Source organism: Apiospora kogelbergensis (assembly GCF_038363985.1).
Source record: "Apiospora kogelbergensis strain CBS 113332 chromosome Unknown utg000005l_segment0_segment0, whole genome shotgun sequence".
Lineage (NCBI taxonomy): Eukaryota > Fungi > Ascomycota > Sordariomycetes > Amphisphaeriales > Apiosporaceae > Apiospora > Apiospora kogelbergensis.
Window position 1 is genome coordinate 4,265,700 of NW_027117422.1, and position 20,536 is coordinate 4,286,235.

General features: G+C 54.9%; 7 protein-coding genes across 7 annotated transcripts; 4 read left to right on the top strand and 3 right to left on the bottom strand.

The window, feature by feature from the left end:
- Positions 1 to 158: 158 nt before the first annotated feature.
- On the bottom strand, positions 159 to 1,192 carry PG998_007996 (uncharacterized protein; the record flags this gene model as incomplete). The annotated part of the gene is made up of 4 exons (XM_066874812.1): positions 159 to 578; positions 638 to 814; positions 879 to 979; positions 1,150 to 1,192. 4 exons carry the CDS (start codon positions 1,190 to 1,192, stop codon positions 159 to 161), a joined length of 741 nt encoding a protein of 246 aa, XP_066730757.1.
- A 6,869-nt stretch (positions 1,193 to 8,061) lies between these two features.
- On the top strand, positions 8,062 to 9,501 carry PG998_007997 (uncharacterized protein). Its single transcript, XM_066874813.1, has 4 exons — positions 8,062 to 8,205; positions 8,267 to 8,609; positions 8,664 to 9,220; positions 9,288 to 9,501. The coding sequence occupies exons 1-4, from the start codon at positions 8,088 to 8,090 to the stop codon at positions 9,329 to 9,331; spliced, it is 1,062 nt and encodes a 353-aa protein (XP_066730758.1). The 5' UTR covers positions 8,062 to 8,087; the 3' UTR covers positions 9,332 to 9,501.
- A 972-nt stretch (positions 9,502 to 10,473) lies between these two features.
- Positions 10,474 to 11,853, bottom strand: PG998_007998 (uncharacterized protein; the record flags this gene model as incomplete). The annotated part of the gene is made up of 1 exon (XM_066874814.1): positions 10,474 to 11,853. One exon carries the CDS (start codon positions 11,851 to 11,853, stop codon positions 10,474 to 10,476), a length of 1,380 nt encoding a protein of 459 aa, XP_066730759.1.
- A 311-nt stretch (positions 11,854 to 12,164) lies between these two features.
- PG998_007999 (cwf21-domain-containing protein) lies at positions 12,165 to 12,837 on the top strand (the record flags this gene model as incomplete). Its single annotated transcript, XM_066874815.1, has 3 exons — positions 12,165 to 12,184; positions 12,276 to 12,491; positions 12,555 to 12,837. 3 exons carry the CDS (start codon positions 12,165 to 12,167, stop codon positions 12,835 to 12,837), a joined length of 519 nt encoding a protein of 172 aa, XP_066730760.1.
- Positions 12,838 to 13,153: 316 nt separating this feature from the next.
- On the bottom strand, positions 13,154 to 14,539 carry PG998_008000 (uncharacterized protein; the record flags this gene model as incomplete). The annotated part of the gene is made up of 2 exons (XM_066874816.1): positions 13,154 to 13,432; positions 13,499 to 14,539. 2 exons carry the CDS (start codon positions 14,537 to 14,539, stop codon positions 13,154 to 13,156), a joined length of 1,320 nt encoding a protein of 439 aa, XP_066730761.1.
- A 1,084-nt stretch (positions 14,540 to 15,623) lies between these two features.
- On the top strand, positions 15,624 to 18,029 carry PG998_008001 (Integral membrane protein; the record flags this gene model as incomplete). Its single annotated transcript, XM_066874817.1, has 5 exons — positions 15,624 to 15,774; positions 15,840 to 16,488; positions 16,545 to 17,362; positions 17,454 to 17,744; positions 17,791 to 18,029. The coding sequence occupies 5 exons, from the start codon at positions 15,624 to 15,626 to the stop codon at positions 18,027 to 18,029; spliced, it is 2,148 nt and encodes a 715-aa protein (XP_066730762.1).
- Positions 18,030 to 18,969: 940 nt separating this feature from the next.
- On the top strand, positions 18,970 to 20,015 carry PG998_008002 (uncharacterized protein; the record flags this gene model as incomplete). Its single annotated transcript, XM_066874818.1, has 3 exons — positions 18,970 to 19,395; positions 19,472 to 19,602; positions 19,724 to 20,015. The coding sequence occupies 3 exons, from the start codon at positions 18,970 to 18,972 to the stop codon at positions 20,013 to 20,015; spliced, it is 849 nt and encodes a 282-aa protein (XP_066730763.1).
- Positions 20,016 to 20,536: the final 521 nt, after the last annotated feature.

Sequence of the window (20,536 nt, forward strand, 5' to 3'; positions counted from 1 at the left end):
TGCCTATCCGGCTTAGAGCGTCTACTGTGGACTTGGACAAACAACCATCATCGTTGTGAACCAGCTTCTTCTTTTGCTATGGTATAAATAATCAAGCCCATATTGCGCCAAACAATACGTAGGTATATAGTGTCTTCCCCTTCGCTGCCAGTATTTAATTACATGACCGAACAGCAGAACTTGTTCAAGTTCCTGCAAACATTTCCAAAAAGCTTGTCCATAGCATCGTCGTCCGGCTTCTGCTGCTGTTGATGAGATCCGCCACCACCTTGGTGAGGCCGCTGCTCCTGCGGCCGCTGCTGCCCGCCATGTTGAGGTTGCTGCTGTCCTCCATGGTGGGGCTGGGGCTGCTGGTGGCTCTGGCCTCCACTGCCGGCGTGTCCTCCCGACGGCTTCTGGGGAGGCGGGGGCATGCCGCCGACCTCGCCGCCCTGGAGGTCGACGTAGATGCGGCCCGCGTTGTCCTCGGTCGCGTAGTGCAGGCCCAGCTCGCGGCAGACCTGCTCGACGCGGGGCTTGATCTTCTGGACGTGGCCCGCGCTGTGGTGGCCCTGGCCGACGATGACGTGCAGGTGTGTCTGCCCCTCGCGCGCGCGTCCCGGATCCGCGCCTCGAGGATGTCCTCGGCCTCCTCGACGAACTGCCCGTGCAGGTCGATGGTGTCGTCGGCCACCCGCCCCGTCGCGTTGTTCTCCCGGAAAATGTACTCGGACGCTTGCTTGTTGTACGACTCCATCTGCGCCGCGTGCCGCTTGCCCTCGTTGCTTAGCTGCTTGGCTTCGGCGCCGTCGCCGCGCTCGTAGGCTTGGTGCGCCTGCGTGGTTCCGCGTAAGTAAAGGGCCAGAGGAGGATCGGCGTTCTCTTGTCAAGTCACGTACCCGGTCGAAGCACTGGCCGCGCTTCTGCGCCTCTTCGCGCGCGAGGTCGCGAAGGCGGTCGTATTCTTTCTCAGCATCATTTTCGGCGTTGTGGCTGAAGGCTAGATGGGGCGCGCCGACCTGTCAGCCGGGGCTATTTTCCAATTCCCAATGCCATGTCGTCGTCGCGACTCGGAGGATGGGCATGTTTTCTTCCGCGCAACATCGAACAAACAATCCGGTGTTGCGTCATGACGTCGGTGCGGCGGTGTGGCATGGCATGTGGACTCACCTCGGCCGCCCAGGCGGGTCATGGGAATTCCTCCTCCAGACATTGTGCGTGCGATTGGCAAACAAAACAGCTAAAACAACGAGAGCAGGCAGGTAATCAAGAAGTATTAGTATAGCAAAGAAATGCCAGAGAGCATCCCAAAATTGAGGTTTTGACAGCAGCTGGGGGCTGAGCACACACGCTGAACAACAACGTTAGTCAAATTTTAGAACATTACCTACTTCCTTGTTTTTTGGTACCTGGAATTCCCCAGCGAGGTTAGTGGTTAGGCCTGCCTGCCCAGTACCTGCCTACACGTATGTACATAGCCGCCAAGTTTCCAACCAACCAATCCCCTTACGGGGTACGTTAGATGCAAGGATGACATCCGGCGGCAGATCTGCAAAACTACGTAAGTGATAGGCTGCGTGATTCTTGAATAAGACGAACCCTAACGGGTCTGTTACATGATGGCTGAGCGTCGTGACCAGTTAGGCAGTCTGGTTCTCTACACTCGGTCGATGCAAGTATATCATGCCACTCACCACTCCTGCCCGCGCCGTACATACATAGAGGTGGTAATGTCAACAAGAGGGGCATCTAGCCACAATGTTGGGTCTCACCGTCTCTCTCCCGCCAATGGCTATCCATCATGCATACGCTCCAGATGCCATGTTGTCCCAGTACCCATAACAACGTGTATAAATAGTTTCCATCAACATCGGAGTTGTTGGAAAGGGGAAACATGAATATTATGGCATTGGGTAGTAATTGGCTCACATCTGCCAGAGTACAGAGTACAGTTCCTATTCCTTTTTTTGCGTGATATCTCTCTGTATGAGGGTGGAAGGGGCTGGTTAGCAAGCTATACCTGTTGAAATGGCTTTAAGGATATCCGAGGTCCGTTACCAGCCCGGCGGGCCATATCGCAGGATACACAGCTTTCCGATCAAGGCCTCCGCAGGAGCGACACAGGAGTGGAACGTGGCTCGCGCACTCGGATCGGACCTGGTTCCGTCCCTGGGCCGGGGATTCCCGTCAGATCTGATTCACCGATCCGTCGAAGTTTATCTACCCACCGACAATCTTATGGCACGGCCTTAATCTCTTCCCGGCACGCTCACCAGATCTGAGGATCGTGACTGGCACGCGGGGGTGAACGAACGAGTCAAGCTGCAACGGTTAAAACCCTCGCCGTGGACAGGGCGAGCAACTGATCGCGCTTGTTACAGCCCAGCACAGAGGGTTGGAAGGTTTCGGGTGCAGCGTGCCCGTTCTTTGCCGCAGCATGTCGACATGCCAGTCGTGGTGGGTGTAGAAACGGGTATCCGCGTGCATGATTCAGTATCCGCGACCCGAGATGCTGAAGTCATACGACCCTATAGTATGCAATGCTACTGGTCTCGGCCATGTATACAAGCGCCTCATAACTCATGAGGTCGAAATCGAGGTAGTAATGCTTCCACCTATCTGCAAGTTTTACACCTACACCTACCGTAATAGAAAACATAGTTTGGTCACTTTACCAAAATAGCCGTGTGAACAGATAGTCCACGTCGTTTGCAAAATATACAAGATAGAAGCGCAAGCACGGCAATGTCCTCCCTACGATGCTCAGTGTAAATCGCAACATTCGTCAGTGTGGCTGTATGCTGACCGGATGCCGTGATCCAAATGTCGCATCAATATTTGACACGAGTCAACCACCTGCCGAGACAGCTGTAATAGACATGTCATATTTGCTTTTCGGTGTTATCCCCGAACGGTTCGTTGGGTCCAACACAAGAAACCCCGGATCTAGACGTTGAAAGCTACTCGTTGATTCATCGCTTGCGTTGCTGCTGCTGTTGGCGATCATCCCAGCGTAGCAGGCTTGTCCCCGTCATCCGTTGTGAAGGGTCTCTTGACAAGCTGATGCAGGCATTGAGCCTTGAGTCAAGTGAGCCGCGACCTACTTCGCAATTAAGCGACAATGGCTTCTTGAGAAGCGGCTGTCGCACAGAAAATATAGCCTCCAGAGGTGTCGCTTTTGAAGAAACGTTGCTTGAGAGTACTATCGATACCTCTTAAAGAATCTGGCATTCATACGTGTACACGGGATGTATAGAACACGGGAAACAAGGAGATGGCGATCCGAATCTCATGAGTAGCTGAAGCGGAACGGTCCAGAAGTCTAGTCGTCGGTAGACAGACAGGGGTTTTCAACTACCAATTGTTGTAGTAATAGTCAGTGGACTTTAGAGATTAGCCATCAGGCCATTTACTAAAGTAGAGCTCTTCAGGAACCTGTGGCTGGTTTATCCACCTCCGGACTGACCGGCGTCAGTGTTGGCGACGGCGTTGGAGATCCTGCAACTAGATCGGCGCTGGGCAGCCCGGGTACTGGAGCCGGGCAGAGAGGTTGGAGGGCAGAAAGGCTTTCGTTGCCATGTGGCAAGCAAGCGCTGTCCGATAAAAGCGAGTTATTGGCAGATTCTCCAGTTAAAAGGAGATAGGCCTTGTCGGCCAGTTGACTGTGATGTTAGTCTGGCGAACCGTCTGCGATTATCAAAGGCCGATGTAAGAATAGCTTCGGCTCGGCAGCAATGGCGTCAATTGCCCACACAGGAACGAGCGAAGCGAAATTGGCCATTCTAGAACACGAATCGAATACTTTCTGGCTTTCTTTGCGCCCGGGGGAAAACTCCACCTTGCCATTCTCAGCGAATTCCAGCTTTTTGTCTGATGTTCGTCAAGGATGGGCATCGCCGCATCGGACCCCCCATTCTAATGGATGTACGTGTATGTAGGGGCCCAGGGGTTCTTACTTGATTCGGGTTGGAGTGTTTGCCAATCTCATGCGTACTGTACCTTCAAGCTTCTCCGTAACTGTGTTCCCCGATACTTCGCTCCATTGTCTTGACATCTGATACAAGCCTAACCCGTCACAGAATCAGGAGATGGGTCTATCAATCAGCACCGTTGAATTGCCACCATGCACGGGAGAGGAGAGCAGAACGACAGAGAGCGATTCTTTTCTTCTTCGTTTTCCTTCTTCTAACCAATCTGGTAAGCAAACACCCGTGGATGTCAGGGGGCCTATCGGAACCCACTGGCCGATGTGTGGGATTCATCTCGAGAAAGACCAAAGTTGGCTAGCCTAAGCCGATATGGGAGAAGTGCGCATGCAACTTGGAGACCAGTTTGCGTCGCCCCTAGCCAATCTGGCTCTCTGGCTGGGGTTTTTGGGCACCCTGACATTTGGTCGACATGCACGAGGATCCGTCGTAGACATGAAACGCCCTGTCTGATCTATTGCAAGTGCGGAATGCAAGCGGGATGGGGAGTGGAAGCAGCGCGCGTGGCAGAAGTGGAAAGCCTGTTCTTCAGCAGGCAAGGCAGGGTAGATCACCAGCTTGGGTGATTGCGCAGGGCTCAGATCATGACGATCCCGTTGTCATTCTATCCATCCATTCCCATCCCCCTTTTATCGCAAAGGAGCAAATTGACGTATTTTGAGGAGGCAACGTTGAAGAAGCCATGTTTGAGGTTTGAGCCAGGAAATAAAGCGGGAGGCGGACGTGGAGGTACGGATTAAACGTCAGCTCTGCGACTCGACAGTCGACAGTCGAATGGCCTCTGCCGAAGACCCGGCCAATAGCACGGCTTTCCTCTGGATTCTGCTCTGGGGTCTGAAGTCGGTGCAGATGAAAATGTCCCATCGGGTGTGGAACTGCCATGGGCATGGAGGGACCTGGATAGATGACGATGGGACCTGAATTGAAATGTTGCAACGACTCAATTTCATCCCTGACGACTCGCTAAGTTACCCGAGGACCTGGAGTTTGGCTACTTGTAGAAACAACACGGGCTGGACACGGGCTGGACGCGATTGCGTTAGGTAAGTAACGGCCGTTGAACAGCAGGTGGGCACGCTGCATGCCTTGGATGCCGATGGGAAGCAGCAGTGCATGAAGAAGACACAACAAGTCGACCGCCGCCATTGTCTCAGCCTGTCTGACGTTTCCGTGTGCGTCCCTATAGTCCGTACGTTGCTATTCTACCGGACAATGGTGTGTTGAAAGCCATGTCAACCGAGAATTGAGGCCAGCCGCCTTGCCGCCTTCGGCGTTGTCATGCAAGTTAGGTGTTAGTTGACAGGCCAGTAGCCCCACACCACTCTTCTACATACATATTAAAGGCCCGAGCGAGCTGGCAGGGCGGCCAGTCACTGGCTCGTCATTCGCCAGCCAGTCCCAAAAAGTGAGATGCCGAGATGCACGCCCTGCAAATAATGGGAGGGAGTCCTACCGTACAGTATTGTTCTGCTGTAGGTACACATATCCAAAAGCCTGCATCGTCGGTCGCAGGCTATACGTGCAGGCTGGGGATCGAATGAACAGTAAGGCATGGAGCGCTAGGCTGCCGGGCAGGTACGCTTTTTTGTCAGCTCGTATAACTAGAAAGCTCTAGTCTTTGATCCGTAAGGCAGGTTCTGGTAAGCACCTTGTGGGCTTGATATATACTCCGTGTAATAACTTCGATTGCTCCCCATCTCGTCAGAGACAAAGCCCAAGCCTCCGTAAGCCATCATCATATCACGTTGCTTGTTGTTTCTTGCTTGCTCCGCTTATGTGCAGAAGTGCCGAGGTAAGGGCATCCAAATATAGGTAAGCCACCCGTCAGTAGGTCCAGTATTGTCTTACATATCTACATGTATACGTATCTGATAGACTGTCGTTTTTATTGCTATTCTTATCTGTAAGCTGGCACGAATCTGACCAACCTTATTGGAGTGGACGGGCAGTACGGAGAGCCCACGAATCAGCCTGGGGAAACGGGATTCCAGACGGAGGCAATTCGTAAGATACGGACATGTACGGAGTACCATACAACCAACTAACCTACCACGGGATCCATCTACCATGGGGGAGCGATTTCCTGCTCCCGCGATCAACCATCACGCCAACGAATCGCTCGCGGCCTAGTGGCAATCAATGGAGGAGAGTGTGTCTGACACGGAGCTGCCGCCGCAAGGCCAAGGCCAGATGCAAGTGATTGCAGACAGCCGTGTCATGCCTGGGTTGTCTGGCTTCTGGCTGGCTGGCTGTCTGGCTGTCAGCCTCAGCTTCGCCAGCGAGCTTATTCGGCTTCCGTAATAAAACTCTAGTACGGTAGAATGGGGATCCAACGCTGGTCAAGTGCAGTCGTCAATGCAACTACCTAAATGATTGGAATAAGAGCATGGTTCTCTACTCCCAGGCATCATTTCTTTTCGTGAGCCTTGCCTGCTTTGAGCCTGGTCGTCCTCCACTCTGCAGCAGCACCCCCGGCCAGGCGACCCCTTTTATTCCCCCGATCTGTCAATTCTCGTAGGTTAGCGACCGACGAGACCCAGCTCCCCTAATAAATTTCGTGATTTAGCGGCCACTGCTGCAGTAGTCAGTCAGGTACAGACCCAGACGCGCCCACCCAGTGCCACCTAAAATGTAGTGTTTAACATTGCCTGCATACTTTTAGGTGCAGTTGAGAGATCGAACCTGCTTGGCCCCGCCGTTCTCCGGCCCATGTAGGTACATGAAAGTAAACACTGAAATGTTTCCTTCCCTGTCAACGAGAGGAGGAAGGAGTTCTTTTTCGCCCCCTCCCCCTCCCCAGGCGCCCTCTCTGTCTGTCTCCCTCTCCCTCCCTCTCTTTACGGGCGTGCGTACGAACTATCCCGACTGCTGTGAGTGCCGTGTGCATGCGAGACCGACATTGAATGCGAATAAGGTGCACTGCAGCGACCGTATGTATGCGCACTCCAGCCAGACTGCTACTGGATGGTTCGTGTTGTTAGCAGCAATTAGCAATCAGGACACCCTCCGTGCACATCCGCACTAGGTAAATTTCGTGCTCCACCTCGCCTTTTGCTAGCTGCTCCTGGCCCAGACCCGGCATCGCCCAGAAATCGCCTTGCCTGCGAGCCTGCTCTCCTTCTCTCCTACTGGCTCCGCGCTGTCTCCTGCTCTCTCACGCTCTCTCACGCTCCCTGTCTGGCCTGCTTGTCTGTCTGTCTAGTCTAGTCTTGCCTGTCTGCCCGTCCGTCGACTACCTACTGCGTCGACCCCATCCATCCGTCCATCCCATCCCATCCCATTGATCCATCTACCCACCTGCTGTCCTTCCAGCGTCCACCCACACCCACACCCACCCCTTCCAGCTTAGGTACGGGAGACAGGCCTTCCCGTCACAATTTCAACCACCCAGTTTTTTTTTTTTCCCTTTTCTCACTGTTGGCCCGTCGGTCGCAATTCTATCTTCTCCCCCTGCGTGTTGTTGTGTGTCTTCGCTTGAATGCCTCTTGTCACTTACTGTTCTACCAGTCGACGACTATCGTGATTGACTGCTCACTCCCATCATTGACTCTGGCTCATCACCAGCCATCTATAGAGCACCACCTGCTACTTGGAAACGAGTGGTAGAAGACAGCCGCAAGCTTGCTGGTGAGTTGAACCCTCTCTCCTCTCCCTATCCTCCCTCAAACCTTGTTCCTGCGACCCGTCATAATCGAATCGGGATTCGCAACCCAGCCTTCACCATCGACCACTCAATCCTCGATATTGCGGGCGCTTCCATCTACTCTACAACACACCCTCTGCTCTTGGACACAAATCCATCCCTTTCCGGAATCGAACAACCGATTTTTTGCAACTCGGACCGGGAAAACGCCCCAATCGTTCTATCACCCTTTGCAACACATTGGGGGCTGTCGGCCACTAAAACGGACGCGCGAGGTCACCGGGACTTCGACTGCGCTTACTACGACTCCCATATCGACTTTGGCCAATCTTTCAGAAAGACACACGACCTTAGATCAAGGTTCTGATTAACTAACTCAACGTTTACCATAGTCACCGGCGTCGTCCATCACCCACCATCTCACTTCATACCGTACTCATTAGATTTATCTACCGCGAAAACGCGAACACATCGTCAAAATGGGTTGCGGAATGAGCACAGAGGAGAAGGAGGGCAAGGCCCGCAACGAGGAGATTGAGAACCAGCTCAAGCGCGATAAGATGATGCAGCGCAACGAAATCAAGATGCTTCTTCTGGGTAAGCCTTGCTTGACGCCAACGCACTCGCTCTTCGACGCGACCTAACGATTGTACTACAGGTGCTGGTGAATCCGGAAAGTCAACAATTCTGAAGCAGATGAAGCTCATCCACGAGGGCGGATACTCGCGTGACGAAAGGGAATCATTCAAGGAAATCATCTTCAGCAACACCGTCCAATCCATGCGTGTCATTCTCGAAGCAATGGAGTCGCTCGAGCTTCCTCTCGAGGACCAGCGGATGGAGTACCACGTACAAACCATCTTCATGCAACCCGCTCAGATCGAGGGAGATGTACTGCCCCCGGAGGTCGGCAACGCCATTGAGGCTTTGTGGAAGGATCGTGGTGTCCAGGAGTGTTTCAAGCGGTCGCGTGAATACCAGCTGAACGATTCGGCACGATAGTAAGTTGCAACTGATTATGGCCTTGGTGGCCGCCATTTACTAACGGTTATCAGCTACTTCGATAACATTGCAAGAATTGCCGCTCCTGACTACATGCCCAACGACCAAGATGTCCTGCGGTCTCGTGTCAAGACAACCGGTATTACAGAGACGACGTTCATCATTGGCGATCTGACCTACCGTATGTTCGATGTCGGTGGTCAACGTTCGGAACGAAAGAAGTGGATTCATTGCTTCGAAAACGTCACGACGATCCTTTTCCTGGTCGCCATTTCCGAGTACGATCAGCTGCTATTCGAGGACGAGACAGTCAACCGTATGCAAGAAGCCTTGACTCTTTTCGACTCTATCTGCAACTCTCGGTGGTTCATCAAGACATCCATCATTCTCTTCCTGAACAAGATCGATCGTTTCAAGGAGAAGCTGCCAGTTAGCCCCATGAAGAACTACTTCCCCGACTACGAGGGAGGCGATGACTATGCCGCAGCCTGCGACTACATCCTGAACCGCTTTGTCAGCCTGAACCAGCACGAGACGAAGCAGATCTACACTCATTTCACATGCGCCACGGACACAACGCAAATTCGCTTCGTCATGGCTGCCGTCAATGGTCAGTACTCCTAAGTCTCCGCATTGTTCTGCCGTTGGCCCCCTAACTTACTGACCTTCTGTTACAGATATCATCATTCAGGAGAACTTGCGTCTCTGTGGACTCATTTGATTATTATGCGATGCTATACGATGAATACCCATTTCTCTCTCGATTCCTCCGTGGTTATGGGCTGCCAGTAATGTCACGAATCTGGCTAATGATTTTGCCTCATACACCAACCGCCAGGGCAGCGTCGCCCAGCGGATTTCCTACCGCCATGTGTTCCCGTTATGCCATTCTGCGACAGCAACACATCGAAGAAGTTTCTCTATCACCACACATGTTTTACCAGTACAGCCTACTTCCGGCCTAGGCCTGTAGGTGCCCGCGTTGAGAGGCCCCAGGCTTATGGGCTGATGCAGATGCGGGAGAAAAAGTTAGCCATGGAATGAAGCTGGCGAGGTCGTGCTGCGACTATTTGCATCTACAGGCCAGGCGGGGTTACATATTCTTGTTTAATTATGAATTTGTGTGGAGTCCAAACGGTTCCTTATTTCATCTCTTTCCTTCCTTTTTTCTTCTTGTAGTATCTGGTGGCCCACGCTGAACGATGGGCTGATATTTATTGGTGGGAGTGGTCAGTCGTCATTGAAGGAGAGGGCGGGAGGCTGTTGATGGAGGCGAGTGCACAGCCATGGGAGATTCATGGTTGAGAATCGCCCTGTGGTTGAGGGAGGTTTAGCACGCGAGAGAAACATTGAGGCGTTGAAAGTATACCATGGGCCGAGTTTATCTGTTGTGTGCGAAGAATCTATGGGAGACTGCTTGCTTTGGAACGAACGGGGGCGGCTGGTTGGACTGATACTCGAGGCGAAAACCCCTTTTCCCTTCAGTTGTCATTTCAACCAGAGGACTGACCCTGTTTGCGTCTCGACAGCAGCGCCTGGCTGTGGTGGTCGGTCTGTTGTATGGATGTGTCTATAAGATAAGAACAATGACCTTGAACTGAAGTATGCCTAGCCCTTCGGTGTATTCGCTACGTGAGATGCAATGACTATATGGCTACACTGATGCATCCGCTTGCTTTCTACTGAACCCTGTGAGACATGTAGCCATAGAGAGACGGGCTTTGCAGTTATGATATGCTCTACCAGGTCAAGATCACAGATGCGTATGCGTTGGGTCGAGTGCATATATGCTAGTTTGGTGTCATGCTTTGTTTGATTTAGTGTAGTTTATAGTTATGTTCTTCCAGTTGCGATTTTCATCAGTTATTTATCTTCCCAGGATCTGATGTCCCCCCTGTACTCGACCATTTCCTTCCACTTCCGGGCGAACTCGCGCATGCCGCCCTCGCCGCTTAGACTGGCGTCTACAACGTCCTTCGGCAGCTTGTGAGCAGAGTAAGCCGGCGAGCTGAAGTTGTACGCCGCCGGGTCCTCCTTCTCGATGAGTCGGAGCTCAGGAATGACGTCGTCGTCGTCATCATCATCATCATCATCGGTGGTGTTGCTGTCATCAGAAACCACGCCGCCGGTTTGGGCCGCCGCCGTTGGGACGTCTTCTTCCGCCGAAGCCGTGCCCAGCATGGGGCCCGACGGCACCTTCCACTCGTTTAGCTCGTGCCAGCCGAAGAGGAGGGAGTCGGTGTGCGGGGCCCAGGCGTTGATGTCGATGAGGCGCACGCGGCCGAGGGGCTCCCCTTCGCCCTCGGGGATGTAGACATCGAAGGTGAAGCTGGCGTCGGGGAAGGTGTAACGCAGCTTGTGGTTGAAGAACTGGCAGATCTTGGCCACGAGCGCGGGCTGCATTTTCAGCAGGAAGTCGTAGTGGTTGAGGTCGCGCTGCGTGATGCCGACTAGGTAGCGGTGCTTGACGAAGCAGCGGAACTCGAGCGCCGTGTGCGGGTTGAAGAAGGAGCGCAGGACGAGGACGGGCTTGAACTGCAGCGCAGACGATGACCCGGCGGTTTCCGTCGTTTTGGTTTCTGTCGTGGCGCTGCCGCCGCCGTTGGAACCCGCCACTGGTGTGCAGTCGTCGAAGGCGTGTTCCAAGTCGTAGGTGATGAAGTTGGAGCTCTTGAGCAGCAGATATACGTCGTTGGGCGTCGTGCACTTGATGGTGTTCTGGTGTGTCGAGATCCAGGCCGCGTCCTTGGGCGCCGTCCAGTTAAGCTTCGGGGCCACGGCGCCGTCGAGCTCGGCGATTGTGTCTTTTATCGTCTGGTGGAGGGCCGGGAATCGCTTGTTCGGCGGCAGGCGGGGCTCGTCGTCTTCGTCACTGTCCGAGTCTGATTGGTCGGGCGCCTGCTCGTACCGCGACCTCGCTTGCGCCGTGGACAGGTTGGTCGGCCCCGACTCCCATACCACTTCGTCGTCGTCCGTCTCTTGGTCGTCCTCGTCGCCCAGCACGATGCCGTCTTCGCGGATGTACTCGACAAAGTCAGGTGTAAGTGGGATGATGCGCGACTTGATGCATGATGTGCGGTATTTGGGGAACCAGTAGTCGTAGGAGCAATGCAGGATGTGATCGCGAGTTATGGGAGGGAATTCGAGAAGGGCGGCGGCGTTGTTGTTGGCGTCTGAGCTACCGCCGGTTGCGCCAGATGTGGTGCCTGGCATGGTCGCAGCGGCGCCAGTTGCGTCGGGCATCTTCGCGAAGAATGGGGGAGGTTGCTGTAGGAAAGTGAAATAGTTGAACGATACGCAGGAGAATAGCCAGTTGCCAAGTGCTTAATCTCGAACCGACGTCGAATGAACAACGAATCGATGTGAACGCGAACAGTGTGTTCCGACTTAGACCAAGACCCTGCAAATGCGAGTCATGGCGGGGCAGTCGCATCTGAACGAAAAAAAGGAAACCCGCTGCCCGCCTGGGGCACTACAACATCACCCCCACTATACTTTCTAGTTGGGTATTGCCAATTCAGACCGCTACCGTGCCGTCGTCTCTCCATACCTTCATGAACACCCTCCAGGCTTGGTAGTGAAGCGAAGTCAACCACATTCCTTACTGTATCCATCCCGTATTGATTTGATACGTCCGACGGAAGAAAGCATGTCCGACAACGTAGGACTTTCCACCCCCGAGGCAGCGGCACCTCGGGCTACGTGCAGCGCAACCTAGCACACCTCAAGCCGCGCGACCGGGACCGAGGCGCCCCGTACGCGGCGCGCGACCTCGAGCGGCACCGCCAGCGCCAGCCCGACAAGGGCATTCTCGAGCACGAGCGCAAGCGCGAGGTCGAGGTCAAGGTCTTTGAGCTGCGGGACAAGTTGGAGGACGAAGAGTATGTTTTCCTTTGCTACCCAAGATGGCTTGGATTGCGGAACGCAACTGACAATGCTCGCAGAGTGGACGAAGACGAGATCGACAAGCAATGCGACGCCCTGCGGAAAGACCTCCTCGCCAAACAAGACAGGACCCAAAACACCGAGCCTCGGAAGGGCCTCAAGATGCACCAGGTCCACGAGCTCGCCGACGCCAAGATCAAGGAGAGCGAAAGGCTGCGCAACGCACTCAAGATCAGCAAGGACTACGAGGAAGGCGGCCACTGGAAGAGGCAGGAAGAGCGGCTGCGAAAGGCCGCCGAAAGGGACAATGTTGCTGAAAGGGAGAGGGAAGAGGGTTATTAGCTACATAATGTAGCCTACAGCAGGCCAAGGAAACAGGCGCTCGTAGGCACATGCATTTCTGTCAGCTGCTGGGGGCTTGGGCTGTCTGCATTGTTTGGCGAAGGTGTTCAGGTTTGATTTCCATAAGATAAAAAAAAGTTGCCAACTATTTTGGGTTGACATCTTGATTGAATAAGCGCCAGAGTCTTGTGTAGAGCCCGTCTCGGTCTCTTCTGGAACGTACAAATGAAATCTAAAGTGTTGTCCCTGTATCTATGTGTGTTCTACTGTCTATCCGGTGGGTATCATAGTATATTTCTCGTGAGTTGATCCCTCATCAGTTGGCTGCCAAGATCTCGGCCGCGTTAGGCCCATCGGCATTATCGACGCGGCCTGCGTTCCTCTTGGCCTCCTCTTTTTCCTTTTTCTTCCTCTCCATCTCCTTGTGCTTCTGCTGCCCCAGGTACGTGGCGTACCGCAAGGTGAACAGAGTAAGGAACACCATGAAGGCGATGCCCAGGACGGCCCTGCGGATCAGGATCCATCGCACCCCCTCAATTTCCGATTTGGCGTCACTTGTCAGCGTAACGCTGATTCCAAAGTTGACTTGTTGAATCTGCCAGCCACGTTAGTTTAGGGGTCTTCCCATTTCGAGAGCAACAGTGCTCATTGGTGAACTTACCGCATTGTCCATTCGCTTCTGCTCTTCGCGGACGGCCATCTTCCGGTCGTTGAAGTGGCCCCTCACATCGTCGCGAAGCGTCATCAGATCCTGGTTGAGCTTCTGCCCGAGAATATCCACCTCGTGCTGCAGAACAGTACGCTGCTGCCGGCAATTCTCATCCGCGGCCTTGCGATTGTTGATGACTTCGGTGCTGAGCTCGGAGCAGGCGGCGCGGAACAAGTACGTCTCGTTGTCGACGTCGCTTTTGGAGACCAACCCTTCCTGCGCCGTCTCGAGATGCCGTGCCAGGAGCGCGCGCACGATCTTCATCAGGGTGATCGCTTGGTCCTGAGTGTAGCCTTCTGCCTGCAGCTGTTTGACTAGGGTGTAGCTGTCGAAGTGGTGTAGATACGGTGGCGTCGAGATATGTGGGTGATGCATCTCGCCTGGTGGTGGCATGTGTAACACAGCATCCATGGGTCCGGCCGACTGCATCGTCTCTTCCGCGGCCGCCTGCTGTGGTGTTGTAGTTGCTCCTGGATGGATCCTTGCAGTATTGGGTTCACTGCCTGCTGCCGGCGCCGTCTGGGCTAGGTTCTCGTCTGTTTCTCCTTTCCCCTTCCCCGCAGCTGAAGATGCATTGGCAGTACCCTCCGTCTTGGCCTTCTGCTTTCGCGGCTGCTGCGGCCTTTTCTGTTGTTGGGCCTCCGCGGCGTCGTCTCCGCGGGCGTCTTTCCTATCCACTACGCCCTCGCTCGTCGTCGACCCCTTGGGCCCACCGCCCGGGTGCGGCAATCTGGCGGATTTGGCAGCAGAAGGCACAGGAAGGGGCCCGACGGCTTTCCCATGTCTCTCAAAAGTGGCCTGCCTCGCCCGGCCCGAGGTAGAAAAGGGGGACGGCGACAAAAGCTGGCCGCCCTTGCGGTGGCCCTTGGTGCGACTGACTTGCCGTCTCGCGGTGCGCGTCGTCGCCGAGTCGCTGCTGAGGCGGCGAACGGAGCGGAAGAGGTGCGGGTAGAGAAAGGGTAAACGCATGTTGGTTGGCGGCGACGGCGGCATGTTTCCTGTCTGTTTTCAACTTGTCGAGGGAAAAACAGCAAAGGGGCGTGTGAGCTACTGGACCATGCTGAGAAAGGCGACGTCGGATTGTGCGAACTGTGGGATCTCTTCCGTCAAGCGCATGTCATGGCTGCTCCTATTTGATGTGTGGACAGCTAGGAGCGGTTGAGGGACTTACGGTTTCCAGTGGGCGGAACGGGGGTCCTAAATCGGCCCCCTTTGCCTTTGGCGTCATTTGCCCAGCTGGCCATTTGCATTTGCAGTGCTGCTGGGCTGAGAAGAAGGCTAGTGTCGGATCTTCTGCTAGATCCACGTGTGCATGGGTGCATGGACAGCGCAGAGGTTCCCGCGCAGTGGTAGACGGGCAGCGGGCAGTGGGCGCATGCGCTCATTGTCGAAAGCAGCAGGCGGTGTGAGGCGCTGAGTTGTCTGGGAAGTCGGGGAGGATGCTAGCACGCAAGGAGCCTAGCAGCAGCGCCCGGCACGTTTCCCCTCCAACCACCCGGGAAACAAAGTCACACCCCTGTAACATCCGTCCATTTGCATCCGCCCACTTGCCTATCCTTCGTATGGGGACTACCAACCTCCATGGTAAAGTAGTTTAGGCCGCAGAGAAAGAGGAGTGCTACGCTGCAGCAAGTTTTGGTTACGACATCTTTTCTTTTTGGATTTGTGTTTAGTTTTTTGCTGCTTGAGACACTCGAAATTCCCATCCAGTTTTGCCGTCTCTTGACCCAGCGAGAGAGAGAGAGAGAGAGAGAGACAGGCACACGTCAACAACAAGAGAAGCTTGTAACAGCCAGAAAAAAAGCTGTCTGCAGGTATGTGCAGATAATTGTTACCTACCCCACACCCCGACACCGACACCGACACCGACAAGCTCTCGCTCAACACCGACTTGTTGTGTTGAGTGAGTGAGTGATTGAGCGAATCCACTGCATACCATACCTAGACATATTTATCTAACGCGTTCCATCCCATTCCTAAGGCGCAACAGCGAGTCCGCCTTCCGCATTCTTCGGAGAGCCGGCCGACACACCACAATCCCCACGTTGACGCCTACCATCTCATCGCCGCCGCCGCTATGGCGCCGACCGATGCGCTGTCGGCGCCGGGAGCGGTTGCTTACTCCTCGGACAAGATGAGCGTCGGCGACGGGACATGGGACTTCACCAAGAATGACTTCCTGCTTCCCAATCTCCAGGGATTGCCATTTGACATGATGCAATACAATGGTAAGTACACTCCACCTGGCCTCGCATGGTACAAGCATATCGGGTTACTGACATCAGCATACTAGGTATGGGCAATCGGTTTTCCACAGTGCCGCAGTATCATCGCTTGATCATGGCTCACGGCATCATTGCTGTCATGGTCTTTCTCTTCATCGTGCCCTTTGCAGTCATGGCAGCTCGCTTTCACAGGGGGGCGCCTGGTGCGAATATTCGATACCACGCCCTACTGAATATTCTCGCCATCCTCCTGGTCACCGTCGTATTTGTCACAGGTTGGTTTGCCGTTGGCCCAAACCGCAGTCTGACCAACCCACATCACGGCATTGGTGTCGCAATCTACACCCTGATATTGGCGCAAGCAATCGGCGGTCGTCTCGTCAAGAATATCCGAAAGCACTCACTACGGCTCATGATTCATCGCTGGGGTGGGCGCATTGTCGCCATCCTTGGCATGATCCAAATTCCGTTGGGCCTCACACTATATGGCTCGCCCAAGGTTACCTTCATCCTGTACTCGATCTGGATGGCATTTTTGTTGCTCATGTACTTCGTCTTGAGCTACCGCCACGAGGGAGATTGGGATGAAAGAACCGTCTATGGGGGCAGGTCAGAAGTCGGCACCGCTAGGAGCAGGAGCAGATACACCACCTCCGACCACACCGAAAAGAAAGAAGGACACGGATGGCTTGGTCCCTTGGCAGCTGGTGCTGGACTGTTCGCTCTCATGAAGGGACGAAAGGACAAAAAGAGCGCGAACGGAGCCTGAGTAGGTCTCGATCGAGAAGCCGAAGCAGGGGCCCCGAGGTTATCCCGTCCAGGAGAGGGTCGACTAGTTACGTTGACGAGAAGTTTACCGAAAGGAACGAGCCACCGCGCAGTGGCGGCTTGATGAACAAGCTCTTTGGTGCTGCTGGGGCTCTAGGTGCCGGTGCACTGACCAAGAAGTTTATGGAGCGCAGAGAGAGTCGCAAGCATGGAGACGAAGAATACCAGTCGGTAGCGACAGACACGCCCGGCCGCAACAGACTCAAGCGCCCGGCCAGGTCCGAGTACACCGAAAGCGAATTCAGCGACGAGATGACCGACCTCAATAGCCGCGTCAGAGGCAAACCCATTTTACCTGGTCCAGGCAATCCGACGGCTATGGCGGCTGCCATGAGTGCTGCAGAGCATCGCCCCGAGAGACCAATTACGCCACGTCCATCGCACGCACGTGCTGGGGACTCCAGGCTGGAAAGTACCCTGGATTCCGACTACTCGTCCTACGTCAGTCCATCGCGACGAGCACGGGAGGAGCGAGATACTGCCGGAAGCGCTGGAAAGGGCCTGCTGGCGGGACTTGGCCTGGGCTGGTTTGCAAAGAAGCTGGCGGGCCGGAAGGACCAAAAGGTAGATGCCGATCGTCGTTATGAAGAAGAGCGGAGAGACGGCCGTCATGGCTCCAGATACACTGGGGATGGATACGACTCACCTACCAGAAAACCCTCGCGCCGTTACACCGCACCAGCTGGCACAGCGACGACCATGACTGGGGACTCCGATTTCTCGTCAGTCATTGACACACGCCCTGCTGGAGCTGCACACGGAGGTCCACCAATGCCCCCCTCTCGGGCCAGCTGGTGCCGCAGCCGCAGCACGCCATTCGAGGTCTCATTCGAGAGACCCACACGGACCAGTAGATATGCCGCCTATCCCACCTGATCCTCACGGCCTTCTCCATCGTGACGAGTCCGTTATCAATGATGGCTACGCGTCAGCCAGCGGGGGACCTCAGAGGCGTCACTCCTCCCGCCGCCGGAGAGATGGAAGCGCTGCGGCTGCGGCCGCGGCCGCATCGGCAAGCGTTCTAGCAGCGGAGGAGGATGATCGACGACGACGTCGTCGTGACCGCAGCTCTTCGCGCGCTCCCAGCCAACCCGTCAGCGTCAAGGTCAAATACCACGACGATCGCGACCGCAACGTCACATTACGTCGGTTGACTGAAGAGGAGGCAGCGCGCGAGCACCGGAAAGGCAGGTCCAACTCAATCAGCAGCGTATCTGGCGGTGAAGGAACTAGCAGTGGCCGACGTTACCGCAGAGACTCCAGCGCCAACCGGACAGTCACAGACTTGCATGGGGGGGCGGCCCATGGGCGGTGACCCCTTATCGCCGCCCACTCCTGCTTTTGCAGGCGGACGGCGACCGGCCAAGGACTCGGCCTACTACTCTGAGCCTGACCACCCCCACCTCCTCCGCCCACCGGTCCTCATCTGAGAGCGCCCATGCCCAACAACCAAACTGTCTCTAGTATCGGCAGTCACGGCACCTGGAGCGCCATGAGCCCATCGCTTGGCGGGCCTGGCGATTCCACCACCACGTCGGCAGCAGACAGGCGTAGGCAGAGAAGGATGGAGAGGAGAACCCAACGGCCTTCGGGTACCGTCGAGTTTGAGTAGGGCATATGCTGTTTATCTTTGAAATTCGATTCGATACGCGAGAGAAAGATTACATCATTGCCAGGCGTTGATATGGGCGTTGGATTGCATTGATTGATGCAGCATTTTCCGGGTTTGGATGGGCGGCCAGCACCATCTTTTCTGTTGGATATGTGTTTTTTACCCTTAATGACGACGCATGCAGGAAAAAAAGAGGTTTATGGGACATGTAGATACGACGGCTCCGAGGCGGAATGTTGATTTTCGGAGGGAGGCCATGCTTGATTTATGCACTGTACTAGATATCATTAAAATGTCAATATTGAAAGTTTTTGCTGTTCAAGAATCGATTGCCTGCATGCCAAATGAAAAATAGTTGAACGGGATGACCTACGAGAGTACTGATGCAGTCAGCGCCTGCCTGATCCGGACATGACTGCGTAAGAGCAGGTAGAGGGGATCTAGGGAGAGACAGTGTCATGCAGGTACGTAAGGGGCTAAGAACATTGAAGCAAGGGTTCAGGGGTAGGAGGCCGGTGGGGCATCGCTCGGGGGAGGCAGGAGGGGGGTAAGGCGGGACACACCTACAGATTAATCGATAAGCGCAAGAACGCGAACAACTTAACGCGTCCATCTTCAACAACCCATTCGTGAGAGGGTGAGAACCCCAATCTGGCTCGGCGAGGCAACACTTCTGCCCCTGCACTATTGAGCTCACGACGACTACCAGTACACACCTGATAGGCTGTGCTGCGTGCTGCGCGCCACTCACTCTCGGCATGGAGACCGATCAACAGCAAGCACAAGTCGCGACGGCATCATCGCAACCTGCCGCAACATCCCAGCAGTCGCAAGCGCAACCAGAGTCGACACCCTCGGCGCCCCCACCCTCAAACTCCACGGGCGCGACACAACAAGCAGAGTCGTCGTCTACTGCTGTCGCCTCATCCGCAACCGCATCACGGCCTCCAACGGCGCCAGCGGCACCAGCGTCACCGCCCTTGCCGACCCGTCATACTCCACAAGCTCCGGGGCCCCGCGCCGCCCGCTTCCAGAAGGTCCTCGACGACTCGCTCAAACACACGTTGGGGAAGGTGACATGGGAGAACTTTGCCAGCTGCTACCCGACGGTTGCGGAGCGCGCGCCGGCGACGCTGAAGGCGGCGCAGCGACAGATGGTGGATCGTTTGGCCATGCTTTGCAAGGTATGCTTTCAGGATTCGGTTCCCAGACCTGTGGTCTGGTACAAGGGCCGGGCTAACGGTGAATTTCGCAATGCAGAAAGAATTTGACTCAATTCTGACAAGTCGAAATGTCGTCAACAAACTTAACGAGCTTGAGGGGCTGGTGAGCGAAGCTGAGTTGCGTCGAGATGAGGCTGGTCTCCCCGACCAGAACAATATACCCACACCGTACGTCTACCAAGCTTCTATTGCAGTTACACCTCTATCCGGTGGCCTCCTCGGATACCCCATTTCCGCTTACTTTCTTATTCCCCCAAAATACTAAATGAAATACTAACTCTGCGAGCAGGCCCCATCTCCTACCTGCGTCAGCTATCCTAGCTGCGCATCTACAGCCGCATTTGGTTGCGTCCCAGTCCCAACTCAACGCGCGGTTGCAGACGACGCAATCACACAACGCGCGCCTCTGGACCGAAATTCAGCAGCAGCGCGCGGAGCTTTCGAGTCTGACGAGCCTGCTCGAGAAGCTGGTCAAGGATCTGGAAGAAGCTGGCGGTATGCTAGATGATGCTGGCGTACAAACCGAAATTGCGAAGGAGACGCGGGAAGTTGAAAGCGAGATGATGATGGATACCACGTGAGGATAAGTTGGAAATCCAAGCCAGCGGTGTCTGGGCGAACGCGCGAACACATCCTTTCTTCTTCCAGGGTACCTCCCACGCGACCTGCTAAACGAGCTTGCTGCCTCGATGAGCGCGCAACTATACCGGGAGGATGTGCTTTGAAGAAATACGCAAGCAATCCTCTGCGCTTTATGGCCGGCGACGGACCGCGCTGTCGAGCCTGTCGACGTGATGCCAGCACCCAGGGAGTCATGCGATGAGGGTTGGTCGAAAGGCGCCTTTGCCTCGATTTCTTGAGAAGAAGCAGGGGGCAATGTCTACAGGGACGCCAAGCATGGGCTATTCAACGAATCACGGCCAAGGTACTGGGACTCGACATGCGGCGCCACGCAGGTTCCATAAAGTTTCGCATCGTGCCTTAAATGAAATTGGATGATAGAGTATCCGGGATTAGTCATACTCCTGATTAAGCATGGCCGGACTGCGGCACCAAGTACTCCGAGGTATCACAGAAGGACTTCCTTGGAGGCTATCAAGCT

What these genes read in the sequence shown, in the direction of transcription:
- PG998_007997 (XM_066874813.1), top strand. Translation starts at nt 8,088, where the DNA reads ATGGGTTGCGGAATGAGCACAGAGGAGAAGGAGGGCAAGGCCCGCAAC. An exon ending in CTGAACGATTCGGCACGATA is followed by an intron (nt 8,610 to 8,663) that starts GTAAGTTGCAAC and finishes AACGGTTATCAG; the next exon opens with CTACTTCGATAACATTGCAA. An exon ending in CGTCATGGCTGCCGTCAATG is followed by an intron (nt 9,221 to 9,287) that starts GTCAGTACTCCT and finishes CTTCTGTTACAG; the next exon opens with ATATCATCATTCAGGAGAAC.